Consider the following 26,035-nt stretch of genomic DNA (forward strand, 5'->3'; position numbering starts at 1 on the left):
TTTCAATCTGTCTCTGACGTCAGTTTGTCTTCAATTTGCCTCTTGCTTTGCCTTCAATCCGCTTGTTGTTCGTAGTTCACCATCATCCACCTTGAATTCGCCTCTGTTGCTCGCCCTTCGATATTCCGCCTATGCCTTCCATTCTGTTGTACACCTTGCATCTCCCTGTTTTCCACTCAATTCCCCTTCAGTCCTGCTCTCGCTTACACATGAAATAGACATGTCTGAAAGCTCGCTTGAAAAGCATAAGCAAACTTCTTGCTGTACGTAGAACAGCGTTCAACTTGTTGCTGGCAGATATTATCATGCACTTAACAAGCAATCTTGCCGAAGCAACCTCCAATCCACACACGGTCGACACAACTGAAATACCTCCTTGGCTTGTTACAACCACATCAGTCAACATGCGATCTTCGCTTCGATCAAGATTGTGGCCCCGTCTCCTATGCTTGTCGTGTACTTAGAGCACCTCTTGAACCAGACACCAAGAACAATAGCACTTCCCCCACAGCAAGCTCCTCACTGCCTGATACGTCTTGAAATTTGGTCACCTAGGTCGCTAAAATCTCAAGTGTAGAACCCTGCATGGCTGCCTTCCCTCTCACTTTGTAAACTCACAAAACCTCCACAAGCAATTAATAAGAGCCCACATGTAGGGTTGCCAACCAAACAACCTCTTATCTTCGTTTAGCGAGCAAAATTTTGCACAAGAATCAGCCAGCCTCCTGACCTCTAGACCAAAACAACAAAACAAGATGGGCATCTCCCACCGTAATTGAAAGAACACTAACTTGTCACTACACACGATCAACTGCCCTCTACCTTACGAGACAAGCAATGGTTGCCCTTCTTATGGATGGCCAATTGGTAGTTTGATTTTCAACTCCTTCACTTCTCATCCGTTACTTTTCCATGCAACTCCTTGCCCATTGATTGGCTCCTTTTTTCCACCAATGGGAGCCTCTCTTTTTACTTCACTTTTCCACTCTTTTTGTGGTCCTCTACCCTCTGTTGTGGCCATGCGAAGTACTTCTTATCGTTGGTCCTTCCGAAAAAGCATGGGTTCTCCTTCAGCTTCCTTGGTGACCACATCTTTCCCCATTTCACTGCCCCTCCACTACTAGAATCCCTTTGAGAGCACATAGTCGTCACACACTTCACCATCCATTCCTTGTGCTAAATGCAAGATCCAAAGTCCACATCCAAGCTCCAATGGCTATCCAATCGTCTCATTGGCGTTAGTGCTAGTGCTAGGTAGTGTGTGCTAGTGCAAAGTAGTGCTACTTAGTAATGTACTTATGCTTGTTAGTGTAACTCTAATAGAGCTAGTCAGAGTTATGCTACTACTTGTTAGTGCTCTACTGGTGCTACTACTTGTTAGTGCTAGTAGTAAAGCTAGTGCATGTTAGTGCTAGTGCTAGGTAGTGTGTGCTAGTGCAAGGTAGCTCTACTTAGTGTTGTACTTATGCTTGTTAGTGTAGCTCTAATAGTGCTGATCAAAGCTATGCTATTACTACTGCTTGTTAGTGCTCTAATAGTGGTACTGCTTTATTGTTACTAGTGCTTGGTAGTGCTCTAATAGTGCTTAGTGCTTGTTGCTGGTGCTTTAGTAGTGCTCTGCTTATGCTTGTTAGTGTTCTAGTAGTGTTGGTTAGAGATGTGCTAGAACTTGTTAGAGTTCTAGTACTTGTAAGTCCTCTAATAGGGCCACTACTTGTTAGTATTATAATATTTCTAGTTCTTAAATTAGCTATGGTAGTGAATGTTGGTGCTCTAAGTCTTTGTCATCACTTCCTCCAATCAGGGTTCTTATACAAACAAAGATTTATTTATGAAGTAGTATGTCTCCCCATACATTGATAAATGTATTGACTATATATGTATATAGTCAATACAAAACATTGTCTCAAAAAATAAAAGAGACTATTGTCATGCTATACAATAGCTATCATCTCCTACCCTATCCATGCTAGCTACACATGTGCCTATCAGTGCTACTTCCTCTTACACATGAGTGCTCTTATCTATGATCTACATAGCATTTTCATCCGATACAAAAAGATATCTATCGCACAAAAAAGCCCCATCAACGTTCTTTTTTCCTTTGGGAGAAAAGATGAAACTCTGCTTATGGCAACCAAGATGTTGGGTCATGTATTGTAACCCGTTTTAAGCTCTTGTAGCTATATCTTTCCTTTTTATTTCTAATTTAAAATACACTTTTTCTCTCAAAAACAAAAATAAGTTGCCTTGGAGGATGTCTCCTTTAGTCTCCAAATTTGTTAGTGGTGCATCCCCACCATTTGATTGACCATTACTATCACAAGTCGTTGCATGTTCAAGGTACGAATAGGAAGGTGGAATTCAATGACTAGCTTAGTAGATCATCAGATTTGGCCTAGACATAGCTGAAAAATGGCCTTGAAGGCTGTTTCCTTTAGCGTCAAAGTTTTGGATCCATAGGGCATCCGTGTCCTTCATCAAAACTTAAGGAATCCAAATACACAAAACTCCAGCAAAACCTAACCAGAAAATCAAAAACTCCGCCTTCAAGTTCACCTTGATGCTCGAGAAGGGCCACGTGTAGCCCTTTCCCGGTTGGAATCCGGTCGGGTTCCGGCTCCGGCAGGTCACCGAAAATCCTCCTTCCCTAGGGGGAGCGAGAAAGTGGGAATGAAGAGGAGTAATAAAAGCCAATGCAACCGACGACAGGGAGTGGGAAACGAGGGGACCGGGATGACCGGGAGGGGCCGGTAAAGAGGGAATGGGAGGGGCGGACGCTATTCCAGGAGGGAAAGGGCACCCTCTTCCCGGGAAAACAAGCAATCTCTTCACAAACTCCTGCTCTGCTGCTCCTGCTGCTGCTGCTTCGTCTTCTTCGTCTTCAATCGACATTTTTCTCTTCCTCTTCATCCCCGGAGCAAACTCGAAGCAGCAGCAGCATTCGCAGTACCTTCAGCATCATCATCATCGTCTTCATCGTTTTCACCGGAGTCGGGGTCGCACAGGCAGAGACGCTTTGCTGGTAAGTCCTCTTCCCTTCCCTTCCCTCCTCTCCTGCCCTTTCCTTCCTCCCTTTCCCCCCTTTACGACTTCCCGCTCGCTTTTGCTTGCTCCTTCCCCTCTACCGCTTCTCTGCTCGCTAGTTCTGCTGTCCCCGAGCCTGAATTGTGACGTCCAAAGGCTGCAGCATTGCACACTAAGGCTTTACCGTTGAAATTTATGTTGCTACGCCAGATGGTGTTGGCTTGGGTGATCGACGCTGAAGAAATATGCTAGAGGTGCATAGTTCTTGTTTGCTCTTTGCCCCCTTTAGTTAAGACAATGTGGTACCCTTTCTTTACTTTTGGTGTTGTGGCTTTGAAAGGCTTCCTCTTGTCCCCTTTCCATTTCCCTACCATTTCAGCTAAAAGCGGCACACAGGAAACTGGGATTACGGGATCGTTTATCAGCGATCTCGGTGCGCTTCTCCTGCAAGTATTTATAACCTTTAAATTTGCCAGGTATCTAAAGTACGATATCGGAACTGAAACTAGGTTTTGTGTTTTGTACTTCCAGGATTCTTCGTGGTATTCTAAGGTCTGAACAGTAGTTGCCCTTGTCAGAGTCGCTAATCCCTCAATACGGTCTACCTTCCTAGCCTTGCGCTGGACAATTAACTTTACAGACCTACATGAACAACTTTTCAACCTGCGCATTATCAATTAGGAACGCAGTTCTGGGAAAGAAAGATATGAAAATTTTGTGGCTTTCGTATTTTGGGATTAATTTTAATTAATCTATGGTCTGAAGTCTTCCGCAAACAATGCTGGATCTAATCATACATGGTTGAAGTACTCTGTGCAGGAACGGAGCTGATATGTGATGGCCTGCAAGAAGAAATGAAGAGCAGCGTTGGGCCTGTCATGGCATGGCCAGAGTCACAAATTGGTCAATCTCAGGTGGCAAATGGAGTGAGGGAGAGAGAAAGCAGTAACGAAAGTCAGAGAATAAAACGGCGTAGCTCTCCTGCCTTGGTTTCAAATGGCAATACAAGCTTTTCTGTGACAAACGCAACTCCTGCAACCAACCCTTCAACATCTCACCGGATTGGTGGAAAAGATGGTCTCTCCTATGCAGAAATCTTGCGATCACGCAACAAATTTGCTGAGGCACTTGCTCTATACGAGAATATACTAGAGGCTGAACCCCGGAGTGTAGAAGCACATGTAGGGCGGGGCATTTGTCTCCAAATGCAAGGATTTTCTAGGCAGGCGTTTGAATGCTTCAAAGACGCTTTGAAACTCGACCCCAAAAATGCTTGTGCACTCACTCACTGTGGGATACTATACAGAGAAGAAGGACATTTGCTGGAAGCAGCGGAGGTATTTATGCAGCTTGAACCTGCTGTTTTTATGGATTTAATAATAGATGCAATGCTTTTTCTCCACAATGTTTGAATAATGTGTCAAGGGTCTTCATCTTTTCACGAGTATCTATGTAGTGATGATATGAGTTTTGCCATCATAATATTATTTTGATTGGTGGATGATACATTTTTTGCATCGTGAACAGCATAATTTACTCTTTCTTATTTTGATGGGGGTCTGGTGATTTTATATTTTCTTATTTTGATGGGCTCTGCAGATAGCCTTCTCACATCATAAAGTGGGAAATGGGGCTCTGTACATACTTTATATTCTTATTTGGTGGACAACAAAGCAGTATTTAATCTGCAGAAGGTTTAGATGGGTGGATTAACCATGTGATAGTCTCTCTCAGGGTTTTCGTCAAGGTAGTTAGGAGTTTTGAGAATATATCTGTATTGTCATTTTCTGTTCACCTATTTTCTTTAAATAACATAAAAGCTAAAAATCTATGGGAGTTGTTTCATGTTTGCGTATTGTGTATCGATCATTGTTGTTGTAGAAGTGAAGTTGTAGTCATTATCTGAAATAAATGCACAAAGGCAACCACTGCAGACTATAGGAAGGGTATTTTTGCTATGATATTCGTATGTTTTGAATGTCTTGGGAATTGAAGAATACAGTGCTTCAACATTGGTTAGTTTTGTCCGTGCCGTCCAACATGCACTACTCTTTAGGGCTGCCACAGGACTTGTGGACTATGAAGGGCGAGGAGCAGCAATAGGGCGATCAGTATGGTGGCTAACCAGCCACCAAGTGCAGGCCACAGCCTGTGAGACATGCATTAGAGAAACAGCTGCTACATGCGTAGGATGATGGGGAAGACTGGTAGTCAGCCAGCAGCGATCAGCAGTCCAGGCAGCAACAAAGTTACCTCTCACACATACATGCGGACATGGACTTGCACATGTGGCATCGGTGTGCGCACCGCAAATGCACACCTGTTGTTCCTGCATGCAGAGTGAGAGTTGCTGCCTTTAGGGCCAGAATGTCTCACAATGCAAGGATAGCTGATGGCACACCAGACTTACAATGCAGAATTGGTAGTAATCTTTCGAGGCTACAAGAATGTAAAGAGCCATAAGTGAATATGATCCTAAATTACTTTTGGGATAGGCCTAACCCTGATGACACCATCAATCAATGCTATAACAGGTCAGGGTACTTGTGTAAGATGTTCCGGACTGCGACAATGCCCCATCCTTTTACGGACTTTGCCGTTTCTCATTGAGACTTGGCTTCTAGGACTATTTGTAGAGCCTGAGTTGGTTCTTTTTACCTCTTTCTTCATTCCCTACCTTCAGCTCGCTTCACCACTTCTTCCTAGGCATTTATGGCAATCTACAGTGCAAACAAGGCAAAACAATGACAAAGGCACAAACAGTTGCCCAAGCCATCGCCAAGTATATGTGCAAGGAACCGGGTTGTCAACCTTGCCATCAGTGCAAGCAAGCCAATCGCTAGCCAAGCTTTTCCTCTACATCTCAATCAGAATGTGGCAAATAATTAGCATAAGCATAAACCAACTAGTGAGATGTGGCGAATGTCAACGCAACAGACATGTACGGTGTATTTTAGATGCAATAGTGTAGGGCGAAACAATTAGGAGGCTGGTCATATCAAGCTGCTCAACACTTTGCCAACAGAAGCAACTTTGCCCATCTTGTTGCTCACCTTGCTATTTGCAATTGTCGTACATCTCTGTCGCCAGTGGTACAAGTAATTAGGTGATAGCTCTTGAAAACAGGAAGTTTGATGAAAAAGAGCTCACTTACCATGTGTGACTAGGAAATATTGGCAAGAACCTACATGCCTTCAAAAAGTGGCATCATAGTTGTGAACTTCCACACTTAAATGGATTGCCGAAATGATGTGAAAAGTCCTCATGTTTACAAAGTGCTTGAAAGACACATATGCACGAAGTGGACGAGGTTGTGTGTGGTACAGGGTGGTAGGTTTTGTTATAGATCGATGCTCAAGTATGTGTGGGTGTGTGGATTTGTATGTGTGAGAGCATATTTTTATACCCCACTGTTGGGCGCTGATGACATCAGTGGGGATGTCATAGTAGCTAGTCCCTGCTATGCGTGATGGAGTTTATGGTTTTCAACCTTATGAGTGACTATCATGAGATTGAAACTGCACTATGTTGTGTTTTTAGAGGATGAGCTTGGGAATGTTCCTGGATCCATCTAGGTATATCTGTTATAGATCGAGTTGGGGCTATAGGTCTGGTCAGATCTGATTCTTGTCGACTGCCTTAAATAGGGTTCAGGTCGTCCTGAACCCTGGCCACTCCAGCCCTATAAAAGGGCCTGCTGCTGTCTGAACGGTAGCCCTCTTCCAGGGCCCTAAGCTGCTGGTACACCTCCCCTAATGTCCTCCTCATATGAGGGCTCATAGGTGGAGAGGTACTGCAACCTGACAGGCCAGCCATGCTGCTCTGATCTGCTGGAAACAGGTTGGCAGACCTGTTAGGTCAACCGACCAGCAGGTTGTGTTAGCCTGACCAGTTCGGGTTTAAGTTCTGACCAGGTTGGGTGTGGTACAGGGTGGTAGGTTCTGTTACAGACCCAGTCGGGACAATAGGTCTGGTCGTATCCGCCTTGGTTGACTGCCTTAAATAGGGTTCAGGTTGACCTAAACCCTGGCCACTCCAGTCCTATAAAAGGGCCGTAACGGTAGCCGTCTTCCAGGGCCCTAAATACATCTCCCCTAATGTCCTTCTCGTATGAGGGCTCATAGGTGGGGAGGTATTGCACCCGACAGGCCAGCCAAGCTGCTCTGATCTACTGGGAACAGGTTAGCAGACCTGTTAGGTCAACCGACCAGCAGGTCTAGTTAACCTGACCATTAACAGGTTGCAGACCTGTTAGGTCGGGTTGAAGTTCTGATCAGGTTGGGTGTGGTACAGGGTTTTAGGTTCTGTTACAGACCCAGTCGGGCTATAGGTCTGGTTGGATTTGACCCGACCCCCTTATATAGGCGTTCAGGTCGTCCTGAACCCTGGCCACTCCAGCCTTATAAAAGGGCACATATGCTAGGGCATCCTCTATCCCACTGAAGCCCTCTTTGAGGCATGTAGGAACAGCACTTCAGCATCAATCTGCCCTTCCTTTCTCAGTCATCTGACAGCCTCTCCTGGCTGTATTTTGCCCAGCATTTGCTGGAAGACTTGTGCTCATCCAGAGCTGCTTCTGCTATGAAATTTGGAGAGCTATGAAATTCGAAGAGGGTTCGCCATCTGTCGCTGCGTCAGGTGCTACAGCAAGCACTGATATCTCTGACACCAAGCACTCTGTTTGAATGTATAGTGATAAGCTTGGCTTACATTTGTTTAGAATCTTGTAGGCTTCCAGTTAGAATATTTGAAATAATGCATCAAGTAGATGGCCTTATTAGTCTTTTGTGACTTTGTTACATGGTTTAATGATGATGCTCTTTCGATCAGGAAGAGAAATGGGGGCAGGGTTCAGTGTGAATGGGCATAGGAGCAGCAGAAAGAGTCACTACTTTGTTGTTTTGGTGATAAAGCCCCATTCAAACAACGGGTAATTCTGATTGTATCGGCTTAAAAATTGGAGTTCTCCAAAGGGCTGATGTCTTTCTAGAGCATCAGCCAGTTATTTGTCCATTTTCTACCTGGGATTTGCGAAGCAAGTAAACTTCATCTGAGTCAATCATAAAAACTATTGGAAAGAGACTTGTAGTCGAAAGACCTTGGGTTTGAGTGAAGACAGTGAGCATTTTGTTCTACCCTTGAGACAGAGAGAAACTGTTGGAAAGGTCACCTCCCCATCTGTAAGCCCCCATATGAGGAGAGCATGGGGGGGGGGGTGAACCTAGGGTTTGAGTGTCTGTCACATGGGCATTTGATTGGATGCCATGTGGGCAAGAATCAAAGAGATGGAGGGTACCTGGAGCTAGGATGGATCTGCAGCAGCAAAAGGCGAAGCAGTAGCCAGCACAAGGAACCCGGAATAAATAGCGATCACATGGCGCTGACATCTACAGGGTGTACAGCTCTGTACGGAACTGGGAGAGGGCCTGGCAGAGGCGCAGTTATGGCAGGATGTGCAGGCGCAGATGTGGAGCAGCAAATGTGACTGTCTGTGGGCAGAAGGCATGCCTTATATAGGCTGGACCCCTGCCTTGAATGGAGGGCCAAAGGCCCTGGAAGTTTGGGCCATAAAAGCCCCGGGTTGTGAGCCCTTATAGGGCTGGACCAGCCACAGACTGGTCGGCCAGTCTGCTGCAGGCTGGTCGGTTTTTTCAGCAAGGCCCTAGGCCTATAAAAGGAGAGGCTCTTGCCTCATTTCAGCATCCAGCAGTGCAGCTTCCAGCAGAGCAGAAAGGAGCAGCAGAGCACAACCCTTGGGGCCTACATCCAGAAGCTGAAGGAGTACCAGTGTTGCTGCAGACTTAGCTCAGTGTAAGGCTGAGGCCTTGGCTGTCTTCTAGGGCAGCAAGGAGCTGAGGTCAAAGGACGGAAAGTCTACAGAAGCTCCAGGTGGAGCACGCGGACTCGAGTCTAGAGATAGCCAGCAGATATAGTAGAAGGACCTTGTGGTACATCATTGGTGGGACTCTGGATCTGTCTCTTTTGTATTGTGTCCATATTTGTGGACGCACATCTATGTGACGCACATAAGTAAAGAAGTTTGTGATTCCACACCCACCGCACACTGTGTGAGCTCTTGGGCATTTACTATAAGTCTTCCGCTGTGCGTACCCTCTGTTGGGTATTTTCTAACATGGTATCAGAGCCCAAGTAGGAGGCTCACAGGTGTGGTAGCCTAAGGGCAGGGACCTTGCTGAAGGACGACCTTGATTCAGAAGCTCTAGGGAATCGACTTCCATGACTGGAGGATTGTGCCCTTGCGAGAAGGAGGGTGACTCAGGTTCAGTCAGGTGCTTTCAGAGTTCTGGTTTACTGAAATTGAGTTTGGTTGACTTTGCTGTGTGGTATAAACAGCAGAGATGTCGACCTCTATAGCCTCTTCAGCCCCTGCTTTCTCTTCCTCCTCCCCCAGTTCTCTCTCTTTCACTATCCCTAACTTTGGAGAGTCTGGGAACCTGGACGGGACTAATTACCCGATCTGGAAAGTGAAGATCCGGAGTCATTTAGTGGCTCGGAAGTTGTGGAAGCTGACCACGGGAGTGGAGTTGAAGCCGGAGGACATAGTGGATAGAAAAGGGGAGATACTCATGGCAGTAGACAGAGAGGAGCTTGAAGCTTGGGAAGACAGAGATGCCCATGCCCTGGCAATAATCATAGGGACTACGGCGGACTCCGTTCTTCCGCATATCCAGCTGGTCGAGACGTCAGTAGAGGCGTGGGCCACCCTGAAGGATCTGTACGAGACAGACAATACCTCCCGGATTGTGCTTCTTCAGCATCAACTCTACAATCTTGATATGGAAGAAGGAGATACAATACATAGCCATTTGACGAAGGTCAAGGTGGTGAGGGATCAGCTGGTAGCAATTGGTCAGAAGATAGACTCATGCCATTTGGCCTTGATGGTACTGAGGAGACTGCCTCGGAGTTTCAAGAGCTTTGTTACGGCTGTGACAGCAGGACAGAGGACCAAACCTCTGACGTTTGAGGAGTTGGGTCCGTTACTGCTACAGGAGGAAGCTCAGGAGAAACTCTACAACGAGGACAAAGACGACAAGGCGATGTTGGCGAAGGATTCCGCTGGCAAAGGAAAGGGCAAGCCTAACGGTGGCAAGTCCAAGAAAGACGACTTTGACGACGAGGGGACTTCGAAGAGGAAGCATAAGAAGAAGTGTTTCTACTGTGATACGCCAGGACATTTTGCAAAGGACTGTAGAAAGAAAAAGGCGGATTTGAAAAACAAAAAGGAGTTTGACTCAGATTCATAGGGAGAGGCCAAAGCAAATGTGGTAATCAAAGAGTTGTTCCTGGTGACATCACCGAGTGTTACCGAGGTCAGATATGTTGATCCAGAAATCACAGTGAGGATGTCTGACATAGAGATGTGGGTCGACGAGGAGTTTGATGCCTTTGTGAAGGTGAAGGATAGCATGGAGCGCTTGGTACCTTCCAGGTGTGTGGCCGTTGACACTGACACGACGGTGGATTCCATGGAAGGCCCTGGGGTCTCATGGTTAGATGGATGCTGGAGTTCAGAAGGGGAGAGTACAGGATTACACAAGCGCTTGGTGGGTGCCTCAATGAGAGTTTGCTTTCAGAGCGAACATTCAGGCAGTACAACAGTCTGGTATGTATTTGATATTCTGCATTTGAGCCTTTATAGCATGCTGTGGAGAGACTCTGCTCGTCATTTGTCTCAGGTGATAAGAGATTGGAAGGAATTGGCCTTCTTCGAAGGCAGAAGGGGAAGTATTGGTGCTTCTATAAATCTTGGACACAGATTGCTAGAAGGTGATGGTCAAAGAGTACTGAAGCCAGAAGAGTACCTGCTTGAGAACTCAGCGAGAGTTCATGGTCCAGGTTATCTGGAAATATTAATTGGTTGCAGACCTTGCCACTGGAAGGACGGGTTGAAACAGACTCTCAGAGCATGGTGCTTGGAAGACTCCAGGTTGTTCACTCATTATGAGGGGGACGACTGGAAGATCAGGACGGTTGGATTGCTCGAGTTCAGAGGCGGGAACGTGACTGAAGGAGGTGGTACCAAAGATGGACCTGTGTACCAGGATGGTGTGCGGAAGCGGAACCGAACGTGGTGAAGTAGGAGCCACTGGGTGAAGCCAGGAAAAGATTTTGACGCCGAAAAGTTCCAGAGGACTACGACCAGGGAGTTACTGGAGCATCGTCATCGACGCGTTGACATTGGGCCGAGATGTGTCGGTGAGAGGGGGTGTTGGAAAGGTCACCTCCGCATCTGTAAGCCCCCATATGAGGAGAGCATGGGAGGGGTGAACCTAGGGTTTGAGTGTCTGTCACATGGGCATCTGATTGGATGCCATGTGGGCAAGAATCAAAGAGATGGAGGATACCTGGAGCTAGGATGGATCTGCAGCAGCAAAAGGCGAAGCAATAGCCAGCACAAGGAACCCGGAATAAATAGCGATCACATGGCGCTGACATCTACAGGGTGTACGGCTCTGTACAGAACTGGGAGAGGGCTGTACAGAACTGGGAGAGGGCCTGGCAGAGGCGCAGTTATGGCAGGATGTGCAGGCGCAGATGCGGAGCAGCAAATGTGACTGTCTGTGGGCAGAAGGCATGCCTTATATAGGCTGGACCCCTGCCTTGAATGGAGGGCCAAAGGCCCTGGAAGTTTGGGCCATAAAAGCCCTGGGTTGTGAGCCCTTATAGGGCTGGACCAGCCACAGACTGGTCGGCCAGTCTGCTGCAGGCTGGTCGGTTTTTTCAGCAAGGCCCTAGGCCTATAAAAGGAGAGGCTCTTGCCTCATTTCAGCATCCAGCAGTGCAGCTTCCAGCAGAGCAGAAAGGAGCAGCAGAGCACAACCCTTGGGGCCTACATCCAGAAGCTGAAGGAGTACCAGTGTTGCTGCAGACTTAGCTCAGTGTGAGGCTGAGACCTTGGCTGTCTTCTAGGGCAGAAAGGAGCTGAGGTCAAAGGACGGAAAGTCTACAGAAGCTCCAGGTGGAGCACGCGGACTCGAGTCTAGAGATAGCCAGCAGATAGGAGAAGGACCTTGTGGTAAGATCAGAGGACCACATCATTGGTGGGACTCTGGATCTCTCTCTTTTGTATTGTGTCCATATTTGTGGACGGAAATATATATTTTGGTGGTTTCTCTATCTGGTTGGTTCATTGTCTATTGATGAGTCTGCACATCTATGTGATGCACATAAGTAAAGAAGTTTGTGATTCCACACCCACCGCACACTGTGTGAGCTAATTGGGCATTACTATAAGTCTTCCGCTGTGCGTACCCTCTGTTGGGTATTTTCTAACAGAAACATGGTAAACCATTTTGGACATTATGTTTTTCTAAGTATTGACGAAGGTAGTGAGCTGTTGTTCTACCTTTGAGACAGAAACAGGTAGGCCAGTTTCACATTATGTGTTCCAATTACTTTCTTATGAATCGAACATTTGCTTCACAAATGTATGGATCAATGAAGAGTAAGAATGTCACATTGGCATGAAGGAGATCATCCTCCAGGAGCTGTTCTCAAAGGAGAAAACATTTTGCTGCACCATGCTAGATTCATGTTAATATATTGTCTATGGTTGAGGTTTTGTTTGCCTTGGAGCTATGACATGTTTTCACAGTTCTCACATCAAGTACTGATCGTTTGTTTCCCTTTTTTATTTTGGGTGTGGCTTCGTATGTAGACTTGTCAGAAAGCCTTAGTTGCTGATCCAAGTTACAAACCTGCCTCTGAGAACCTTGCAATGGCTTTGACGGATCTTGGGACAAGCCTAAAACTGTCAGGAAATGTTCAAGATGGGCTTCAAAAATACTATGAGGCCTTGAAAGCAGATGGCAGCTATGCAGTGAGTATAGCAAAGTGTTCAAACTTCAAAGTGCACCTTTTGTTGGCATTTGGTAACAACTTGTGTGTTAAAAAGTGATGTGTTTTTGAAAGCCTAATGCGATTGAAATGTCTCAAAAGTTAGCTTTTTAGAGTAGAAGATAATTGTTGTTGTTTTCTGAGCGTCCTTGAAACTTTGGAAAGTCATGACCCTAGCCTTCAAACGTGCTGGTACCTTGTGGCAAACTGTTGTTGGTGCAGCCTGCTTATTACAACTTAGGGGTGGTCTATTCAGAGATGGTGCAGTATGATCTAGCTCTGCAGTGCTATGAAAAAGCAGCCCATCATAGGCCCATGTATGCAGAAGCATATTGCAATATGGGGGTTATTTACAAGAATCGTGGAGACTTGGAAGCAGCCATTGCTTGCTACGAGAGGCATGTTCTGTTTTTAAAAGCTGCTTGACTGATCGTTTGTTCTTATACTTTAATGAATTGTCTGATAGACGTATGAATCAAATGATCTGACAGGTGCTTGGCTGTCTCTCCAAACTTTGAAATTGCTAAGAACAACATGGCCATAGCTCTAACAGACTTGGGAACCAAGGTATGTCGTGAGAGTTTTTTCTGAGCGTTTGATGAAGAGTTGCTAGAATATCTACAATGTTCAGTCTTAGCTAAGGTAACCATCTTGCTCAACTTACCAGGCATAGGTAAATAATAATTGCTAATTGCAGGCCAATCTTAGAGAATGCATGTAAAGAGAAATTTATATGCTTCCTTTAATCTTGGAGATGCATCTAAAGAAAAATTGCTATGCTTCCTTTAATCTTGGAGATGCGTCTTGAGTAAAAATTTATATGCTTCATTAGTTTAAACTGACTTTTAATGCTAGCCTTCTCCTTTAGTGCTGGCCTTTGTTATGGCTGAGTCTGCCCCTCACCTCGAGAATTCTAGTACAAAAGACTTTTCTATAAGTAGATGCTGAATTTTGTGTAGGTGTTTGGATACGTATGTTGAGAGCATTTGTACTATGGTCTGCTCCAACTGTTGGGTGCTGATGGCATTGATGTTGAATGCCATAGTAGCTAGTCGTGACTATCATGAGCCAAAAATGGCACTGCTTGTATTGTTTTACAAGGATGGGTTTGGCCATCTTACTGGATTCATCCAGGTGTACATGACTTGTATTGCATCCTTATTTGTTATATTTGGTTTACAGTCTGTGCTGTTTTCTTTGCAGGTAAAGCTCGAAGGAGATATACATCAAGGGGTTGCATATTACAAGAAAGCCCTTTTGTACAACTGGCATTATGCAGATGCCTTATATAATCTGGGAGTAGCATATGGAGAAATGCTGAAGTTCGACATGGTAAGTTGTTGGCTGTTTCTATGTCCATCTTTCTAAGGGTTTTGCTAGTACAAACTTTTAAGGTCTGATTGAGACTGCAAGAGCTGGGGCAAGGAGGAGTGCAAGTCTTATTGTCTGTGTCAGTATGTATGGTAGCTTATTGTCACGGGGTCTGTCATCTGTCTTTGGAGAAGTGAAAAGCACACATGCGCCCGCGTGAGCGCACATGACACATGCATTCTCATGACATACACGTATTTTGATTATTGTTTTAAGATGTGATCCACACTATGCATGAAGTCTATGGCTTGAAGCATTCTGACTTTATACTCATGACGTCACGAATCGTACCTTTTTTTGCAAAGAAAGGAACCTTCTATTAATGCTCGATTATTGTTTTAAGATGTGATCCACACTATGCATGAAGTCTATGGCTTGAAGCATTCTGACTTTATACTCATGACGTCACGAATCGTACCTTTTTTGGCAAAGAAAGGAACCTTCTATTAATGCTTGAAAACTTCATACAGAACAGCAGCCCCGAAGGTGCTTAGTATAGAAAAAACTGGATAAAGGCTGAAAGAATAAAACCAGCCTATTCTAGAGAAACCCAGCTCACTGCCTAGGGAATCTCTGGTACAGGGGCTAACAGCTAGGTGGGGGGGCTGTACAACCAGTGAATCCCTCGCGGAGTGAACATGAAGAAAATTCCTGCAGGCCAAGCCTTGCAAAAACGTGCGCGCCTCACGATAGTTGCCCTAGAGCCCGAGGTCCCACGCTCCCAAGTGGAGCGCAGGGTGTAGATGATGTCCTGCCAGATGGCGACCAAGGTAGCTGAGGGTGGAACCGGATGTATGGAGATGACACCTCTGCGCGTAGCAGTCTACCGTGGATAGCACTGTCTTCCTCCATGGCGTTATCAGAGGCAGGGGACGAGAGATGCTGGTTTGCGCATACAGTGAGATGGTTTGAGCAACTAGGGTTTCCTCCCCTCTCCTCCCGTGTTTTCCCCTGCCCCCTTCTGCTCTTTTTTCTTATTTTGTTAAATTCAACTTACTTGGTTTTGCAAATTGCAGGTTTTTGGTTGTTCTCGTTGTTCGGGCATCAAGTATGAAGACATAATTTTGGAACTTGATTTCCATTTTCTGATAGAAAAACTTTGACTGCAGGCAATTGTTATGTATGAGCTTGCACTGCATTTCAATCCACACTGTGCGGAGGCATGCAACAACCTTGGAGTAATTTACAAGGATAGAGACAACCTTGACAAGGCGGTTGAATGCTACCAGGTCTTACCACGTCTTCCTTTTGCTTGAGAAGTGTTGAATTTTTGGAAGATCTACTTCACATTGTCCCTAATAGCAAATGGAACCTAATAGCAAAAGCAAGGGTTCTCTCATGGAGTCCAGCTTTGGATGTGTGCATTCTGCATGAGGTTGTGTTTTCCATTTGGACATGAATTGTATTGGGTTGTAGATGCTGTCTATTGGTTTGCAAGACATGTGAAGTGCTTTTTGAGCAGTGATGGTTGATTTAGCCACTCATTGTGTAGGGGCTCAAGAATTTAAATTTCGTTGTTGCTGTGCAGATGGCTCTTTCAATCAAGCCAAACTTTTCTCAGTCTCTCAACAATCTCGGGGTGGTTTATACGGTCCAGGTGAGCTCTTTTTACAAACCCTATTTTAGTAATGGTAGAGTAGATAGCAGTATGTTTGATATAGATTAAGTGTTTCCTCTGATTTGCAATATGTTTGATATAGATTAAGACTTCCTTCTGAAGTTGTGTTCTTTCAAATTCTCATGCAGGGTAAGATGGATGCAGCAGCAAGCATGATTGAGAAGGCTATAATGTCAAATCCTTCCTATGCTGAGGCTTACAACAATTTAGGCAAGTCTTGCATCATTTGGCACTGTAGCATTAGTTTACCCTGATGTGATCAACATGTTACCACTGTTGATTATTCTTGGACGAGAGATGTGTCTTGTGTAGATCTAATCTGATATGCTCTCCTTTTTTGGATCTAATCTGATATGCTCTCCTTTTTCCATGCCCCTTTTAAACCTTCAACTGCTTTTCTTCTTCTGTTAACTTTCTTCAGCCTTCTCCTTTAGTGCTAGCCTTCATCATGGCTGAGTTTGCCCTTCACCTCCGGAGTGCCGATAGAAACTCAGTACGAAGACTTCGTATAAATGGATGCTCAAGTATGTGTGGGTGTGTGGATTTGTATGTGTGAGAGCATACTTTTATACTATGGTCTACATCCACTGTTGGGCGCTGATGACGTTAGTGGGGATGTCATAGTAGCTAGTCCCTGCTATGCGTGATGGAGTTTATGGTTTTCAATCTTATGAGTGACTCTCGTGAGATTGAAACTGCACTATGTTGTGTTTTTAGAGGATGAGTTTGGGAATGTTCCTGGATTCATCTAGGTATATAAAGGCCAAAGAAAATGAGAGGCCTACTAGGCAGGTAGTGCCCTTCAAATTGGTGCAGATAGAGAAATCCCTTTACTAGCTACAATTCATAAAAATGCATTAACTCAGCTGCCCACACAATGAATCTACAATACATTTGAGACTAAGTGAGAGGTTGACGCTATCCGCCATCATTGTGAGCCAAACTCTGCACCCTTTTTAACATGCATGAGGTGGATCATGAGAGGCCCTCGATATGATGAGATCTGTGGGAGATTTTACTGCCTCTTCGAGCAAGGATTTTAGGAAGGAGTAAAGTCATTTGACTATTCGGATCGGAAATGTGTTCTTTTGGAGGTACAGGTCTTAGTTATGAACCATCACCGGACCATGAGTACATACATCAGCAGATTACACATTCTGCTTCACATAGGAGGCCACATAGTGGGTAACGTCGGACACATGCCCATGAGTCTAACCTCTAGACGCACAACACAAGCATGAAGACAAAAATAGGGCCAACGAGCGTATGTCCCATTTGGGAATCTGTTATTGCCGCTTCACAGCATCAGGCAGCCTTGCGACGCCTCGAGATGAGCATGCCAAGGGCATGCTCTAGAGACATTACTCATCATGATTAATCTTGGACAGAGCCCAACCACCCGTTCGGATGCCTCATGATAAAAAAGTCCCACAACATCCATAGGCGAGACTTGAAAAGTAGACTCGAGGGTGCAAACACTAGGGAGTCAAAGGGCCCAGCTTTGAATATCCCACACTATCCATTATTAAGATGTTCATAGGGGTGTACTTAGACACTTCTAGCTCCCCTACATGCGGTGTAAGCATCATATTCAAGCCTTTTGTTAGAGAAACTCTGGATCACGCAGTTAAATCTTATTGGGGAAGGGACGGAATACTATCTCTGTTTCTATGTTGACTAGTGCCACAAGAGAATAGTGCATATGAAAAGCTTTGTTGGATTGAAAACCATGGGATCGTGCCAAGCATTTCCTTGATTACACATAGCGTAACGAAGAGCTTTAAAGAGAAATCTGGGGAATGTTGGCATATACTGATGTTAGAAATGACCCAATAGAGGGTACGCACAGCAGAAGACTGATAGGCCCAGGAGCTCACACAGTGTGCGTGTGGGGTGTGGAATCACGAACTTCTTAACTTATGTGCATAAAATAGATGTGCAGACTCATCAATAGACAATGAACTAGCCAGATAGAGAAACCACCAAAATAATATATTTCCGTCCAAAGCTATGGACACAATACAAAAGAGAGAGATTCAGAGTCCCACCAATGGTGTGGTCCTCTGATCTTACCACAAGGTACTCCTATGTGCTGGCTATCTCTAGACTCGAGCCCACGTGCTCCACCTTGAGCGTAAGTAGACTTTTCGTCCAAAGAACTTCTCCACCTTGCTGTCTGGAAACCAGCCTAGGTGGGCTGCCACTCAAGCTCAGTTTGCAGCTCCTTGAGGGTCACCTTCACCTCCTATGGATAGGCCCAAGGCTAGCCTGCTTGCTGCTCCTGTTTGCTGTCAGAGGGCTGCTCCAGATGATAATCAAATGTGTGGCGAGGGAGAGAGAGCACACCGACACACAAGCAGGATGAACACAAGAGTGTGGGGATAAAAATATGTGTGTACCTCCCCTAGCGCACAGTCAACCTTTTATATGAAAGGATAAGGTTACAACACTAAGTACACCGTACTTAGTGTACTTAACAAATAAAAGTACTAACTGTACTTGGGTGGCCATAGTGCCTTTACCCCAACAACCTCCCACTTAAAGGCAATATGCCCTCAAGTAAAAATAAATGAGGCTCAACCTATACCCATCAACTGTCGGCAATGTGCAAAACGCTCTGTAGGCAAGCCTTTTGTCAACAAATCTGCTGGATTATCATCTGTGTGAATCTTGACAAGCTGAATCAGCTTATCATCTATTACCTCCCTGATGAAGTGATACTTCACATCAATGTGCTTTGTCTTTGCATGAAAGACAGGATTGTGTGCCAACTGAATAGCACTCTGACTGTCACAATGCAACAATGGAATATCACCTGTAATGCCCAAGTCTCCCACTAGCCGAGATAACCATAAGGCCTCCTTGCATGCCTTTGTGGCTGCAATATATTCAGCTTCCGTGGTAGACAAGGCTATGCACTGCTGCATCCTTGACATCCATGACACTGCACCTCCAGTGAATGTATAAACATAACCGGTAGTAGACTTCCGGTTATCTGGATGACCAGCAAAATCTGAATCCACATAACCATGCACCTTTGCATCTCGCTTGCCAAAGCATATGCACAAATCCTGTGTGCCCTTCAGGTATCTCATGATACCTTTCACTACATTCCAATGCTTCTTGCCTGGATTTGCCATATATCTGCTAACCACTCCCACTGCAAACGCAATATCAGGTCTGGTAGCAATTATGGCATACATGAGACTGCCACAAGCTGAAGCATACGGAATCTTGGCCATTTCATCCCTATCAGCATCTGAGTGTGGGCTGTCCATTGCACTGAGTTTCACATATGCACAAATCCTGTGTGCCCTTCAGGTATCTCATGATACCTTTCACTGCATTCCAATGCTTCTTGCCTGGATTTGCCATATATCTGCTAACCACTCCCACTGCAAACGCAATATCAGGTCTGGTAGCAACCATGGCATACATGAGACTGCCACAAGCTGAAGCATACGGAATCTTGGCCATTTCAGCCCTATCAGCATCTGAGTGTGGGCTGTCCATTGCACTGAGTTTCACATATGGAGGCAATGGAGAACTAAGGGTCTTCCCCCCCTCCATATGAACCCTGTGCAATACTTTGCCAATATATTCGGTCTGAGACAAATACAACAAACGCTGTCCCCTGTCTCTCCGTATCCGCATTCCCAGTATGTGATTTGCATCAGCAAGGTCCTTCATATCAAAGGCCTCATGCAATCTTTTCTTAAGGTCATCAAGTTCCTTACGAGCTTTACCAGCAATAAGCATGTCATCCACATATAAAATGAGAATGATTAAGCTGCCATTTGCAGCCCTTTTGGTATATAAGCAGTGATCGTCATCACTTCTCCTGAAACCTTGGGACTTCATGAAGGTATCAAATTTCTTATACCATTCCCTTGGTGCCTGTTTCAGCCCGTAAAGGCTCTTTTTAAGCTTGCATACAAGTGACTCCTTGCCCTTGACTGCAAATCCTTCTGGCTGCTGCGTGTAGATCTCCTCATGAAGATCACCGTGAAGAAAGGCTGTCTTCACATCCATTTGGCATAATTCCAAATTCTCACATGCAACCAAAGCAAGTACAATCCTGAGTGTGGTCATCTTAACCACTGGAGAAAAGATCTCATCAAAATCGACACCATACTCCTGCTTAAAGCCCTTGGCAACCAACCTGGCTTTATACCTTGGCTTAGCTCCAAGTGTGACTTTCAATCTATACACCCACTTGCATGGCAGTAATTTCATGCCCTTAGGCAACTGCACCAATTCCCAAGTACCATTTTTATGGAGACTGTCCATTTCAAACTTCATGGCTAGTTCCCATAGCCTTTTATCATGCATTTGCACGGCTTCCTTGTAACAGGAAGGTTCTCCACAGTCTGTAAGCATAATAAAATCTGCTCCTGGAACAAATCTGTCTGGCGGTTTCATTTGTCGAGTAGACCTTCGGACCCATTGGTCTTGCTGTCCAACTTGCTGCTCACCTAAAACAGGTGGCTGTTCCAGGACGCCTAAATTTACTCCTAACCTACATTGATCACATACCACTCATAGAGGACCGTGCTGCCCTGATTAGTCGCACACTCCACGAGGCTGCCCTCCAAATCTTTCCCCACACCACATGGTCCACTAGATCACCACCTCTTGGTTCTGTACCCTGCAACAACTAGTACGATGCGGAGTGCAAGGCTTATCGCCGACAACTCCGACTTGAAACCAGATGTCACCTCTCGAACACACCAGACACGGTACGCAAGTATCGACGTCTTGTACGTCGGAAGAAGCAGGCATTTTTTCGTTGAAATGAGGAGGAGCTGCTGAACATCTTGTACAGCAACAACTCTAAGGATTTTTGGCAGAGATTCCTTGAGCGTAGGTCTCCATCATCCCTCACCGACACGAGAGTTTGGCACACATGCACGCCATCTTTATGATGTCCCACATCAGCCTACTCTAGATCTCATACACACACCTCGCCCCACCACTTGCACGTTGTTTACTAGAGGGGGAGTCAAGGACGCGACTTTGAAACTAGACAATGGCCGAGCTAAGGATCACGAGGGGCTATGCATTGAGTTTATCGCATATGGGATCGACACGTTAGCCCCGATCCTAGCAAAGCTATTCAATGACGCTGTTTGCCTTGGCTTCCCCTGCACTTGGACACTCAACACCATCACCCCCATCCACAAGGCAGGGGATCCCATGGACCCGAGTAACTACAGGATTATCATGATTGGACATGTGATGTCTAAGATCTATGCAGCAGTATTGGATGTGTCGGTCAGCCTGTTCGCAGGGAGAGTATGACTGAAAAGTAATGGACCATTGTTACCCAAAGGATATTGGGTAAGGTGACTAGTAACTTACTAAGAGATTGTTTTCTTAAGTCACAGCCAACTTTCTGTTAAAGAAGTGCACTCAATTCTTCTAAGGTTCCTGTGGGAATTCAGATGGATTCAGGAGGATAAAGTTCAGATACTACCTTACGAATACTCTATAGAATTTAAAATTGAAAGATGAATTGGCTTACCTGAGCATAACAATATATGATTTCAATATTAATTCTGATACAGGGCTGCTTCAGAATCTGAACATTCAATTGAATGTTGACTGTAATTTACTCAAAACTTTTCTGAAGTTTTGAGTATCTGTTAGCATATTGACAGCACTCTAATGGATTCTGAAATAAATCAGAATCTATACAATTAACTGTATGTTGAATGCAGGATTCTCAAATCTCTGTTGAGAATTGAGTGGTAAATACAGAATCAATTTTTGAATTTACTTGGAAGATTTTGAGCTGATACTTCTCCATTTAGCATGTGTGGTAAATGTTTTGATTCCAAACTTCCTTTGAAGCGATACCCACTACTTGAATTAGACGAATCACTGAGAAGAATAGCTTTATCATCTCCAGATTGGATGTGATAATCCATTGCGCAGCAGTCCAGCATACTAGTTTTAGCATCAGTTCAACATACGGTTGCAGTCCTGCCTCAGTTTGGAGCAGGTCGTGGAAGGTGCCAGTTCAGCTACTACAGAAGGCGCATGCAAATAACACACTGTGGACTAATTCTAGTCACGGTGGGTTTCCCCACTGAACACATGTGCACATAACAAATATATAAAATATATTTTTTCTCTGGTTGACCGAAGTCAACGCCCTTGATCATAATTAAGGGGCTTTGACCAAGGGTCGAGGCGCCTTAATTATAGTCAAGTCTCTCCAACCGAAGTTGGCACAACTCTCCAACCGAAGTTCGCACATCTTGGTTAACGGTAGTTAACCCTCTTGGCGCATGCTAAGTCTCCTTGACTGAAGTGAACACTCTCTGACCGTAGTCAGCTCTGTGGTTCTCTGGTTAACCGCAGTTAACCCTCTTGGTAATAAACCAAGTCCCCCTTATCAAATAAATGGTCAACCATACTTTGACTTAGGATATTTACATTGTGGTGATAGGTACTGTCTTCCAGTCGTGGAAGTCGATTCCAAAGAGCCTGTGAATCAGGGTCGTCCTTCAGCAAGCCTCCTACTTGGGCTCTAATACCATGTTAGAAATCAACCAATAGAGGGCACACACAACGGAAGACTGATAGAATAGCCCAGGAGCTCACATAGTGTGTGTGGGGAGTGGAATCAGAAACTTCTTAACTTATGTGCTTCAAATATATGTGTAGACTAGTAAATAGACAATGATTCAGCGAGATATAGAAACCACCAAAATAATATATTTCCGTCCAACGCTATGGAGACAATACAAAAGAGATAGATCCAAAGTTCCACTAGATCATGGTCCTTTCAAGGTACTTCTACTATTTGCTGGGTATCTCTGAGCCTGCGTGCTCCACCTCAAGCGTATGTAGACTCTCCGTCCAAAGACTTCAGCTCCTTGCTGCCCTAGAAGACAGCCAAGGCACCAGTCCTATGTGAGCCAGTCTGCAGCCTCTATTGGATTCCTCTGCCTTCTGAATGTAGGCCTGAGGGTGTGTGAACTGCTGCTCCTGCTGCTCCTTGATTTGCTGGACTACTGGATGATTTTGAATGCCCTGCATTGGGCTCCTTATATAGGCCTCTAGGACCCTCAAAACAGCCGACTGGCCTGCCTCATTATGGCTGACTCAGTCTGTCCCATAGCTGACTCAGCAGCTCCATATAGGTGGGGCCCCAGCTCCCTTGCTTTGTGTGCCAGCTGACTCGCTGGCCCCCTCCACTCCCCCCTATGTATGGGGCTGTGGGTTGGGCCATATGGGCGACCAATCTGGCCAACCAGCCAGCTCCATGGCCCTATGTAAGGGCAGGGTGCTACCCTTTTGCAGCCCCTCCCTTTGCTGCTGGCAGGCCCTTTTCTTTGTGCAGGTTCCAGCCTTGGTCCAGCCCTCCAACCAGGCTTCTCCTCTGCTGTCCACCTGCCATCCATTGCACCCTGATCAAGGCCTTGTTGCAGGCCCACAACCTGCCCACGTGCCTTTCCATGTTTTGGGCACATGTTTTCTAGATCTCCCTCCCCCTCACTCTCCTTATTTATGGGCTTACAGATGGGGAGGTGACCTTTCCAACACTAAAGGGGGTCGTTTTGTATTCAGACATTCACAGCATTCATATTAGTAATTGCACAATGCATTGCCTATGTCAAATTTGAATTGTCTTCTCTCTCTCTCTCTCTCTCTCTCTCTCTCTCTCTCTGCCTTCTAGTCTTTAGTTATAGTTACTCTAGGGTTGTTTAACTACGGTCAGAAGCCTCTGCATGTTACATGGATGGTTGGCCATGGAGGATTGCCCATTGGCATAGTTACTGGGGAATGAGAACGTCCCGGGAATGTCAAACGTCAGGTTGAAGGAAATTGGTTGGGGAAACGAAAATGCCACGTCATATGACATGTCATCAGATCACATGAAAATATACCAAATTATGAAAGAAAAATCACTTCAAACAGCTCTAAGCCTTCCATTTCAGCTTTTAAACATTAAAAAAACACTGAAATGTACATTGATGAAGATGTTTCAAGGTGCATAATCCCATATAAGTGCAGATGCCAAAATATTGAAGATTTGGGGAGCATATAAATCTGCAAAATTCAAGAAAAGGAGGCCATTTCTCAGTCGGGCTTGAAGGGGGCTGAGGGTGGGCTGAGAGAGGGTTGAGAGTGGAGAGGATGGAGGTGTGGCTGAGAGTGGAAAGGCTAGATGTGAGGGCTCAGAGGACGAGGCTGAGGGGGGGAGAGAAGGGGCTTGGGTTGGGCTGAGGTGTGACGGCTAAGAGGCTAGTAGAGAGTGTAGTGAGGGCTGAGAGGGTAGTATAGAGTGGAGTGAGGGTTGGGAGGCAGTGAGACCAGAGATGGACCAGAACGTTGATGAGACTGGCAGAGCAACCTGGAAATGCCTTTAGAGCTGACACCACAATCACGTTTGCAAACACACGGATAAGAAACACAATCCCAACATAAACTCAGATCACCATAACTGGAAAACACCGAGAAAAACCATGTACCAATAACTATCAATAGCTGTCAAAAATACAAAGATCACTGAAGCATATAGCAATCATAACCTCCTAGGAATCATAAACTCGTAAGAAGAACCCTTGCAGCATCAGATAGAATTTGTCGCCAAAGACCGGTTGGATGCCAAAGAGCTTTGAACGGAACCTTGGACCTTGCTTCCAATATTCAACCTGCCTTTTTCCTCTAGAGACAAACAAAGGAACCCTCCCTTACTTTTAGGGTAGCGCCACCCTCACGTATTGAACTACCACCTCCAGAAGAATCCGTTCCATTGGATGGTCCCGTGTGCTGCTTCTATCCACGAGGGATTGTCCACAAGCAAATCTGTTGAGAGCACGACGAGCCTAATGAAGCAAGATTAGCCTGAAACGTAGAAATCTATTTCAACTCCTTTGCTGCGCTATCACCCGAGTTGCCTCGCAGCAATCACCCGAGTTGCCTTGAATCTTAGATGGGCCTGGAGATTCTTCCACAACCGACTGCTGCACCTGCTGCATATTTTGCCTCTGCTCCAGCTCTTTGCGAGAGATCGAGTCCCGCTTTAGTTTAACTACAATCGTAGCTATGAGTTCCTGTAATAACAAACCGTTTCTTTTATGTTACACTAAAGCCAGGCATTGAGACGTTCAGGCAAGTGTGCATTTCGCCTTTTGACTTCTTCTCTGGATCACTAGATGCCCTTCCTTGCTTCCGCGTGTGACAACCTCCAGCTTCCACAGGTAAGCTCATGAAAGAATGGACGACCCAGCAACCCTCCTTCGCGCCATGCGAAGCCCAAAACTTCACATGACCAGCGAGCAATCAACCCGTGAGCATCTCATGATTACTAGCCTCCGAGCCACCAAATCTGATTTCAAAACATCAGATTATTACCAACCGAAACAAATAAATAACTATTGAAACAGAATCGACCTCCTATGATCACCCACAAACCACTGGAGCACGCAAGCTCCCCTTATCGACTTGGCCACCTTATAGATCTGATGGCGCAGCCACGTGTTTACCTGAATTAAGCTAGAACTCCTCTACAATGAGCATAAGGTCATGAAACCATCCACACAATTGATGGCGCCCTCAACAAGAACTGAAAATGATGAAATCCTTGATCAATTGCCCTCTACCTTACGAGACGAGCAAGAAGATGGTCATGAACTAGATTAGTCCACCCCTCTTATGGATGCCCAACTGGTAGTTCCACTAATTCACGTCCCTCCTTTTTCATGCAAATCTTTGGCCATTGATTGGATCTTTCCCACCACCAATAAGAGCCATCCCTTTAATTCCTTTTCTATCCCTCTTTATGGTCCTCTCCTTTTCGTAGATGCAAAATACTTCTTACCTATAGGCTCTTCAAGAAAAGCATGGGTTCTTCTTTTAGCGCCTTAGTGACCACTCCCTTCACTGCCCTTCACATCTAGTGCTCCTCTAATATACATTCTGAATCCATTGATGTCGAGATTCCAAGGTCCATATCCAAGCTTCCAATGGCTATCCAATCATCTCATTGGCGTCAAAGTCTTGTAATCATTTCCTGCAATCAGGGTTCTCCATACAAGCACATTTATTTATGAAATATATACTTAAATACAAAACATCATCTCAAAAAATAGAAAAGGCCACTGTCAGGCCATTCCCTCTATCCATGCTAGCTACATGTGTGCC

General features: G+C 45.3%; 1 protein-coding gene across 3 annotated transcripts in view; it reads left to right on the forward strand.

Moving 5' to 3' along the window:
• The first annotated feature begins 2,839 nt into the window (after positions 1-2,839).
• SPY (Tetratricopeptide repeat (TPR)-like superfamily protein) overlaps positions 2,840-26,035 on the forward strand; it is a 39,745-nt gene continuing 16,549 nt past the window's right edge. The window contains exons 1-10 of one of the 3 annotated variants that reach the window (XM_087400310.1): positions 2,840-3,025; positions 3,238-3,281; positions 3,847-4,364; positions 12,710-12,871; positions 13,111-13,286; positions 13,380-13,455; positions 14,092-14,220; positions 15,369-15,488; positions 15,788-15,856; positions 16,006-16,087. In XM_087400310.1, coding sequence (XP_087256436.1) covers positions 3,882-4,364; positions 12,710-12,871; positions 13,111-13,286; positions 13,380-13,455; positions 14,092-14,220; positions 15,369-15,488; positions 15,788-15,856; positions 16,006-16,087 — 1,297 coding nt within the window. In that variant the 5' untranslated portion in view covers positions 2,840-3,025; positions 3,238-3,281; positions 3,847-3,881. Of the gene's footprint in view, positions 3,026-3,237; positions 3,282-3,834; positions 4,365-12,709; positions 12,872-13,110; positions 13,287-13,379; positions 13,456-14,091; positions 14,221-15,368; positions 15,489-15,787; positions 15,857-16,005; positions 16,088-26,035 lie in introns of all 3 variants that reach the window. The other 2 variants (XM_087400311.1, XM_087400309.1) reach the window with 2 other exon arrangements.

Source organism: Dipteris shenzhenensis, chromosome 29 (genome assembly GCF_047967505.1).
Source record: "Dipteris shenzhenensis isolate YYH24624 ecotype China chromosome 29, Dip_SZ_1.0, whole genome shotgun sequence".
Lineage (NCBI taxonomy): Eukaryota > Viridiplantae > Streptophyta > Polypodiopsida > Gleicheniales > Dipteridaceae > Dipteris > Dipteris shenzhenensis.